The sequence below is a fragment of the Talpa europaea genome, assembly GCF_964194135.1.
Source record: "Talpa europaea genome assembly, chromosome: 8".
NCBI classification, from domain to species: Eukaryota; Metazoa; Chordata; class Mammalia; order Eulipotyphla; family Talpidae; genus Talpa; species Talpa europaea.
Window position 1 is genome coordinate 21,984,978 of NC_140075.1, and position 10,506 is coordinate 21,995,483.

The window sequence follows — 10,506 nt, forward strand, 5'->3', positions numbered from 1 at the left end:
ATATTCATAAATTTATCATGGTCTAATATTTCACTGAATTAATATATATTGCTGGGAACAAGGATAATACAGAAGCTCTCATTCATATGCTTTAAAGGAAAATTAAATAGGGAATCTTAGAAAATATGCATATATACCTTAGACTTTCTATTTTCATTTAAAACTGTGTATTAATTACATATTAAAGTGTGCATTAAGTTGCCAATCTAGTAATAGAGGTACTATTAAAACAAGTTTATTCTTTGTATACATTTGCTACATAAACTGCAACATAATGCCTCACAGACAATGTCTAATTTTGGTTTCTTTAAAATGGACTGCGAATTGGGCCTCCCCTGGTGGCGCAGTGGTTGAGCGCTGGGCTGCGAGGCTGCCCACAGCCTCTGCAGCGCCAGTTTGTTCCCCAGCCACCGGCAAGGATTAGGGTCCCACAAAAAAAAAAATAATAAAAAAGTAAAATGGACTGAGAATTTAGAGACACCTATTAAACAATACAAGTATGTAATCCTACTCAATTAGTAATACTTTCCCCAATCTTTCATAGTTTTCATAACCACTCCTCATTCAACAACTTTAAAAGTTCACCATCAAAGCTTTCCAAATGCTTATCTTTATCAACTGCCTAAAAACTTGTTCAAAACAGAATCAATAAATTCTTTTTGTACTCATAATTCATAGTTTAAGATTTAAATTATGAGTTAAAATAATGGAGATGACTTCAATAAAAAAAAAATTGGTAACTAAATATCTTGAGTAAGGATATAACAAATAAAAACAAAAATGAATAGACATACTAAAGGTAGCCTATGAGCTATAGTCTCAGCAGACTAAAAGAAAGAGTGTGTTTTGTCTTCACAATATTGTCAATTAATCATAGTGACATGATAATATGCAGATCAGTAAATGCTTCCAAAATAAAAATAAACCATGCACTGTACCATACTCAAATCCTCAGACCGAAGGAACATACTATAAGGGAACTTCCCTTAAAATGGTGCTTGAATATACAAACACTTAGCTTTGTTTTCTTATATATACTTCCCCCTCCTATAGCGTTCAATTATTATAAGGATCCAAAGTCAATCAACCTTCCCCAAAGTAGGGCACTTTATTGTGGGAACAATACATCAAGACGGGAACAATACATCAAGAAAGGAACAATCAGGAAACAATACATCAAGAAGACATAGCACTCATCAACATATACCCGGCTAGCAAATACTATCAGAATACAGAAGGCAATTGCTATCATATCTAAAAACAGACACTGGGGAAAACATATTCACCAATGGACAGGTCAGCCAGACAGAAAATAAATAAGGACATAATAGCATTAAAGAAAGCATTAGATGACATCAGCTTAATATTTTTATAGGGCACTGTACCCAAAAAGTGCTGAACATATTCTTCTCAAGTGCACATGGGAGATCCATGAGGATCAATTACACACTGTGTCACAAGACAAGTATTAACCAATTCATGAAGATCTTCTCTGATCATAATGATATCAAACAAGATATTAACCACAAAAAGGAATCAGGAAAAACCTCTAATACGTGAAGTCTGAACAACACAATACTTAAAAACCACTGGGTTAATAAGGAAATCAAAGAGATCAAAAAATACCTGGAGACAAATGACAGTAAAGACACAACTTTACAGAATTTATAGGATACAGCAATAGCGATACTAAGAAGGAGGGTCACAGCAATACAGGTCCACATCAAAAAAACAAGAGTACATATAATCTTATCTCTCACCTCAGGAACGAGAAAAAGAACAAACAAAACCAAAATCCAGCAGTAGAAAGGAAATACTAAAAATCAGAACAGAAATAAATTTTTAAAATTAAAAAGATCAATAAACCAAAAGTTAGTTCTTAGAAAAACATTAACAAAATAAACAAACCTTTAGGTAGGCTCATCAAAAGAAAAGGGAGAAACAAATAAATAGAATTAGAAATGAAAAATGAGAAATTATAATGGAAATTGCAGAACCTGAGAGGATAAGAGATTACTTTGAACATCAGTATGCTAATAAGAGAAGAGGAGCAAATCCTTGGAATGATAAAACCATCTGAGACTGAATAAGGAAGAAATACAAAACTTGAAGAAAGCACTCACAAGCAACAAAACTGTGAAACAGTGATAAAAACTCCACCAAAAAACAAAAGCCCAGGACCAGCTGGCATCACAAAAGAAATTAAGAAAACAATCACATTCTACCAAACTTTCTTTTTTCTTAAAGATTTACTTATTTATGCATACAAAAACTGGGGTACAGAACAGAGGTGCGGGAGGGTGAGAGGATTCACCAGAGACAGAGTGGGGAACTGAAATGCATTGCTGAGGGGAGCAGCAGGTGAGTCAGGAGAAGTCTGCTGTGCCATGTGGGTAGCTCCCTGGCCAGCTAGGGATCAAACTCAATGGCTGGCAATAGCTTGACAGCGCTGTGTCTTTAACTCCTGAGCCACTGGGGAGCCTGCATTCTACCAAACTTTCAAAGAGGAGTTAAAACCTATCCTGCTCAATCTCTTTCAAACAATGGAGAATGAGGGGACATGCCTAGACATATTTTATCAGGACAATATAATGCTAATACTGAAAGATAATCAACACAACACAGAAAAAAGAAAACTACAGAACAACTTGTCTCATAAACACAGGTGAGAAATTCCTCAAAAAATCCTAGCAAATTGAATCCAACAATGCAATAAAAGGTTAATACATTATGACCAAGTGGGATTCATACCAGGAGCACAAGGATGGTTCAGTATCCGAAAAATCAATGTAATTCACCACATCTATGATGGAAAACCTAAAAACCATATGATCACATCAACAGGTGCTGAGAAAGAAGTTGGCAAGCTTTAACATTCATTTATGAAGAAAAAAAAAAAAAAAACCTGTGGGTAATAGAACATTTCTCAACTTAATAAGGGTCATATGTGGCAAACCCAGCAAAAATCATTCTCACTGGTGAAAAACTTGAGTTTTTCCACTAAGACAAATATGTCCACTTCCACCACTATCAACCTAGCTAGAGAAACTAGGGGGGGGGAAAAGAAAGATACAAATCAGTAATCCAAATAGGAAAAAGAAGTAAAACTATCAATATTTTCAGAAGACGCAGTAATCCTAAAGATGCCACTGAAAAACTAATTGAAACAAAAAATCAATTCACAAAAGTGGCAATTTACAAAATTGACACACAAAAATCACATTTCTTCCAACATGTAAACAATGCACTAGAAGAGAAAAAAATTAAGAAATCACATTTACAATTACACCAAAATAAACACATAGGGGGAAAAAAAGAAACTACAGAAAAAATAATTACGAGATATTGTTTAAAGAAATGAAGGACACAAATGGATAGATAACCTCTGCTCATGGATTGGAAGAGCCAATACTGCTAAAATGACCACCCTAACCCAAATTCAATCCAATACCATTTTGGCATTCTTCCAAAAAATGGAATAAACAATACTGAAATTCACATGGTGGCAGAGGCAGTTGAGTGCCGCATTGTGAAGCTGTCCACAGCCTCTGCAGCATGGATTCAATCCAGGCCGGCCAGCGAGAATTCCACATGGCAAAGCAGAACTCTCTTGTCTCACCCGCTGCTCCCCTCAGCAGTGTATTTCAGTCAGTCTGCCTGTTCTGTTCCCCGCTCTGTCTCTGGTGAATCCTCTCACCCTCCCACACATCTGCTCTGTACCCTGGTTCTTGTGTAAAAATAAATAAATCTTAAAAAAAAAAAGACCCCAAATAGCCAAAATAATCCTGACCAAAAAAAAGAGGAAGAATGGCACACTTCCAGACTTCACACTCTACTACAAAGCTATAATAATCAAAAGAGAATGGTACTGGAAGAAAAGCAGAAGCACAAACCAATGAAATAGAATTGAGAACCCAGAAATAAACCCACACTTATGATAGTTAATCTACAGCAAAGCAGCCAAGAATGTATACTAGAGCAAAGAAAGCCTCTTCAATGAGTGGTGTTGGGAAAACTGGACAGCGGAATGCACAGGAATGAAACAAGATGACTATTTTATAGCACACACAAAAATCAATTTAAATAGATTAAAGATTTGGATGTAAGACTGCAAACCATTAAATACATAGGAAAAAAGCATAGGCAAAACACTCCATGATATAAGTTTCAGAGGTATCTTTGTGGATTCACCTCTAATAACAAAGAAAACGAAAGAGAATATAAATAATTTGGACTGCATCTAACTAAAAAGTTTCTGCACAATGAATGAAACTATCCCTAAAATAAAGATGCCCTACTCAATGGGAGAAAGTACTTTGCACACCATACACCTGAAAAGGGGCTGATAGCAAAGATCTACAAATAACTCAATACAACTTAACAAAAAGAAAACAAATAACCCAATCAAAAATGGCCAGAAGAACTACATAGGCACTGCTCCAAAGAAAACATATGGATAGCCAAATGGAGTATGAAAAAAAAAGTTCAACATCACTTATTGTCAGGGAAATGCAAAATAAAACCACAATGAGGTACCACCTTGGCTATGAGAATGGTTCATATGAAAAAGGCCAGAAACAACAATATGTTGGGGAAGATGTATAGAACTGGTGTACACTTTTGGTAGGAAAGATGGCTGATTCAGCCCCTGTGGAAAACAGTATGGAGATTTCTCAGTATATTAAAAATAGTTCTGGGGGCCTCCCCAGTAGCGCAGCAGTTGAGCTCTGGGTTGCGAAGCTGCCCGCAGCCTCTGCAGCACCAGTTCAATCCCCGGCCCCCGGGAGAGGGTCTCACACGGTGCGCAGACCTCTCCTGCCGCCCGCTGCTCCCCTCAGCAGTGTACTTTGTCAGTCAGCCTGTTCTGCTCTCCGCTCTGACTCTGGTGAATTCTCTCACCCCACCCCCACCCCCCGCACTTCTGACTGTACCCAGTGCATGTATAAATAAATAAATAAATCTTTAAAAAAAAATAGTTCTGCTATTATCCAGCAATTCCACTCAAAATAATACAAACATACTAATTAGAAGGGAAATATCCACTCTCACATTCACTGCAGCACTATTTATAATAGCCAGAATATGAAAAAACCTAAGCATTCAAATAATGAGTGGATCAAGAAGACTTGGTGTACGCACACAATGAAATACTTCTTAGCAATCAAAAAACATAAACTCACACCATATGCAGCAACATGGATGGAACTGAAAGGGAGTGCACTAAACAAAATAAGCCAGAGGAGAGAAACACTGGATGGTGCAGCTTATATGTGGAATACAGAAAGACTAAACAAAGGGTCAGATAAAGCTGCACTTAGAACTACCCCTAGAAACCTACAAAACTGAGAATCCCAGAGAAGGAAGGAGAGGGGCAAAAGCATGAGGGGGAGGGAGCACTATGGACCATGGTGGTGGACTCTGTGTGTCTTGGGAGTGTGTACAGCGTGGTGAGGGAGAGGAGGGAGGGGAGGATCCTATATTTCTAATACAAGAACAAACATGGGGGAAAAAAGATACTGCAAGTCTTATAAACTATTAACTGAAAAAATAAATGAAGTAATTCTTCACCACTAAACTGGCTCACCAAAAATTCTAAAGGGACTCAAATACACAATAATCTGTTGCATTCCTATATGCATCCCTAGTAACAGCCACATCAAGAAGAATATTTTGGAATGCATTTACAAAGGAGTGAATGATATATGCAATAAAAATATGTCACTATTTCAAAATATAGAACAAGACATAAAGATATGGAAAGATATCCCAAGTTCACAGTAGAGGAGAATAAATATCATCCAAATGACCATCCTACCAAAAGATTCAAAGCACTCACTATCAAAATTACAATGATATTTGGCTCTAGCAGGTTAAGCTGTGAACGGAAGGCTTTAGAGTCTGGACTCTTTCTCTATAGCACACTGCCTCCCTGTGAATCTAACAACAAGTTAGGAAGAAGTGTCTGAGAAAATATTCCCCTCTCTCCTTGGCTAAGGAGGGAGCTGAAGCACAAGAGAAAACAAAATAGTGACTGAAAACTGAAACAAGAGACAAGTGTAGGTCTTTTAACTTCTTAACTTACAAGGTGTCAGGCTTATCTATGACTTCTTTTTGCACAGGTGTTTAGTTTCTTGACACATACAAAATACTGACTGGTTTTACTACCACTGGGCAGTTACTCTATGACCTATTGTTTAATGCTGGAACACAGGAATGCTGCCTATCCTGTATTAATAGTCAGGATATAAATAAATATGACTTCTTTAACCACAAAAGAGAAATGATAGTCATTTTTAGACTCGGAATCTGTACCTCAAAAAAATAAAGTACAACGTTTGCCTTTTTTTACAACGTCAAAAAAAAAGAAAAAAGAAAAAAATTCTAATGACATTTTTCAAGAAATAGAACCAAAAAAGCCTAAAATTTATATGGAATCACAAAAGACCCTGAATAGGTAAAATAATCTTGAAAGAAGGAAGAAAAAGATGCATCATATTATCCAATTTTAAAATATAAAGTAACAACAATTAAGACAGTAATAGTATTGGAATAAAAATAGACATAATGATCAATGAAACAGACTGGAGTCCAAAAATAAATCCATACTTATAAATTCACATTTAATTTATGATTAAGAAAGCAGGAGCATACAAATGAGAAAAGATTCTTCACAAATGATATTGGGAAAACTGAACAGTCACATGTAAAATAATGAAACTGGATCACTTTCTACCTCCATACAGAAAAATAAATTCAAAAGGGATTAAAGACTTAGATGCAAGCCATGAAAACATAAAACACATAGTTAATATGTTCTGTGGCGTCAGTGATAGAGATGTCTCTGAGGACTCAACCCTGACTGGAAAGGAAATAAAACAAACAACTGGGACTACACAAAATTAAAAAGTTTCAGCACAGCAAAAGAAAATATCAGAAGATTAAAAAGAGCTTACTGAATGGGAAAGGATAAATGATTAATATTCAATAAGGGCTTAATATCAAAGGTATATAAAGAACACGTCTAATTGACCAACAAAATAATAAACAGCCCAATAAAGAAATGGGCAGAAGATCTAGCAGAAAATTTTCAAAAGAGGATATATAGATGCCCAACAAAGATAGGGGAAAATGTTCATGATTATTTCTAATTTAAACAAATGCAAATCAAAACCACAATGATACCTCATCTCACACTTCTGTGAATGACTTATATCAAAAAGACTGCAAACAACAAGTTCTAGCAAGGATGTGGATAAAGAGGAACCATTACAAACTGTTAGTGGGAAAGTAAATTGGTGGGGACAATTTGGAAAGCTGTGTGAATTGTTATCAAAAAGTTAAAAATAAAACTATCACTTCCAGTTATCTATGCAAAGAATATGAAATTATCAACTCAAAGAGTTATATGCATCACAGTGTTTGCTGCAGCATTATTTACAATAACCTAGGGAAATAATTTAACTGCCCACTGACAAACAGCTGGATAAAATTTGGTCACACACACAATAGATTATTATTCAACTCTAAGATATTTTGCCATTTACAGAAAAATGTGAGAGGATTATGCAAAGCAAATACAGAGAAAGCTTTGATAATTTCACCAATTTGTGTAAGACAAGAAAAGTAAGCAGATAAACAGACAAATACAACAAAAATAAACTAGTGGACACTGAAAACTATGAGTCTACCAGAGGTGAAAAAGGGTGGAAGCTAAAGTGAAAGGGGGTAATGGATGATGGATGCTTTGTTTTGTTTGCTTGTTCTTTAAAAAATAAAAATTTTAAACTTTAAAAATAAAATGTTTATGGGTTGAAAAATTTTCAAATAAAAATATGAAAACACTATTTCAACAAATACAGACTGTTGATAAAGAGAAAGTAAATGCAGAAAAGGACTACAAAGATGAAAAAGTTTCAAACACCTATGGAACATTATTGTGAACACCAGCATAGGTACAGTTAAATTTCCTAGAAAAGAACAGAGAAAGGGACCAAAAGAATATCTGCAGAAATAATGGATAAGAAATTCCTAAATTTGATGAAAAGAGCTGATTTGTCACCAAAAAACACTGAAGTGAGGAGCTAGAATGAGGACATATTCAAAATGCTAAAATAAAAAGATTTTTAAACAAGAATTCTTTTGCACAAGAAAACTGTCCTTCAAAAACTAATATTCTCAGGTAAATAAAAACTAAGAAAAAATATCACTAATAGACCTTACCAACAAAACATACTAAAGTGAGCCCTTTAGACCAAAATGATAGAACATTGGACTGTGACCTGAATCTATGAGGAAATAACAGAACCAGGTAAATAAATACAACATAAATGTATATTATTCTTTATAACACTTTTCTTCTGATTTAAAAGACAACTGCATAAGGGCCTCTCTGGTGGCACAAGGGATTAAAACGCAACCTATAAGGCTATCCGCAGCCACTGTAGCACCCAGTTCTATCCCTGGCCAGGGAGCAACCTACATGGCTCAGCAGACCTCTCCTGTCTCACCCACTGCTCCCCTCAGCAGAGTATTTCAGCCAGTCTGCCTGTTCTGTTCCCCATTCTGTCTCTGGTGAATCCTCTCACCCCCTGCACCTCTGGCCTGTACCCCAGTTCTTGTATGTATAAATAAATATCTTAAAAAGAATTTTTTTAAAAAGACAACTGCATAAAACATTATAAAACAATATTGATAGGATCATAATGTAAAAGGGTATAATTTACATGACAATTTCGTTTATTGTGTGTGTACATACATTTAGATCTTTTGTTGTAAAAGAAATTGCCAGTTCACATTATGAATTATTTAGTAAGCAACAGGTTTATGGGCTTTATTCTCTGGAACACTAATTATATGTAATACATTCCACTGCCCAAACCTTACTCTTCTGGATTTTTTTCCTTACTTTTTGTTCAAACAATTTCAAATATATACACAACATATACATGGAATTTTTAAAATGAAACATCAGTTTGAAAATACTATAGCATATTACTTAGTAGTGATTTCATCTCACCCAAAATTTAAGCTTCTTCGAGCATTTGATGACACACTTATTCTGTCTGTGGATGGACTTGGAATCACATGACGTCCTGGAGACATCTTCTTTACTTCCCATGCCAATGACGTTGGTCTGCCAATTCAAGACATAAAGTAAATTAAAATTGAAATGGAGCATGGGAAAACTTATCTACCAAGTTATTGGTAGATAAAAACGTAATAATCAGGGCTTCCCCTGGTGGCGCAGTGGTTGAGCGCTGGGCTGAGAAGCTGCCCACAGCCTCTGCAGCACTGATTAGATCCCCGGCCGCTGGCGAGGGTCCCACATGGTGCGCAGACCTCTCCTGCAACCCGCTGCTCCCCTCAGCAGTGTACTTCACTGGTCTGCCTGTTCTGCTCCCCGCTCTGGCTCTGGTGAATTATCTCACCCTCCTGACTGTACCCAGTGCTTGTATAAATAAATAAATAAATCTTTAAAAAAACAAAAACAAAAACGTAATGATCAGGTCACAATTTTTCCCTAGATATTAAGAAGAAATACTGTATATTTCCTGCATTACTGTCACATTCCACATGCTCTGCACTTCCATGGATGTCTTAATTTACTCCCTTCATCTAAAAGGCAAACCTTACTAGCTAAAATCCATTACATTCATACATTTTGTATCCTCCATGAAATACTTCCTGATGTAACACCCAAAAGAGATGAGCCTATCCTTCTTTCAACATCTATAATAGTTTTTTTTTTGTAGTATAAAATTTGACTTTATCCTACCCCTAGACTAAAACTTCATGAGTAGTGAAGTGTCATATTTAGAAAAAAAATTTTAATAGCAGAAAAAAATGCCCAATACTGAACAGCAAGTATTTGCTATTAATAGCAAGTATTTGTAAATCTAAAGTAGCAACTTTTAGATTTTTACAAAAATTCAAGTTAAACTAAGATAAAGTTCATGGCTGGTTTCAATGACTACTTTTTAAACAGCTGGCTGCTGTAAATATAAAGACAAGAGTTTATTACCTGCTTTGAGCATCTGTCTTCTCTAGCTTTTCCTGAAGTTGAATCCAGTCAATCAGTGCTTTGAAATCTCTTACATAGTTATCCAGCATCATTAGCACCTCCTAATTCAAAACAAACCACAAACATTAAATTCTAATTCTAAGACTAAAAAGTTTCAGGGGTGAAGTTGAGCTTGAAGAGTACAGAAATTAATTTTTACATTATACCCCTCATGCGGGAAGCAGCAAAACCTACTACTTTTTTATTCTCACTGTTTGGCAAGATAAAAAGAAAGTAGTGAAGCTGAGAAAAAAAGACCAAAAAATGGTATTGGTATTCCCTCCCAAATTATCCCCAAATGCCCTTGATTTTAACCTTTTTTATTGTGAAGTTTAACACAACACAGCATAAAACAAGAATGTATAGAAAACTTATTACAGACACTTTTCAGTTTGATGGAGTACCAGCTGTTTATATTTTCCTTCACTTTCTTTGATTCTGGAGAT

At 35.6% G+C, this 10,506-nt stretch overlaps 1 protein-coding gene across 2 annotated transcripts in view; it reads right to left on the reverse strand.

Annotated features, from left to right (window-relative positions):
* Positions 1-10,113, reverse strand: part of SCAPER (S-phase cyclin A associated protein in the ER) — a gene marked incomplete at both ends in the record, with an annotated part of 375,287 nt that extends 365,174 nt beyond the window's left edge. For both annotated transcript variants that reach the window (XM_084239451.1, XM_084239450.1), the window contains 2 exons: positions 9,017-9,133; positions 10,022-10,113. In XM_084239451.1, coding sequence (XP_084095577.1) covers positions 9,017-9,133; positions 10,022-10,113 — 209 coding nt within the window. The remainder of the gene's footprint in view (positions 1-9,016; positions 9,134-10,021) is intronic.
* Between the last annotated feature and the right edge of the window lie 393 nt (positions 10,114-10,506).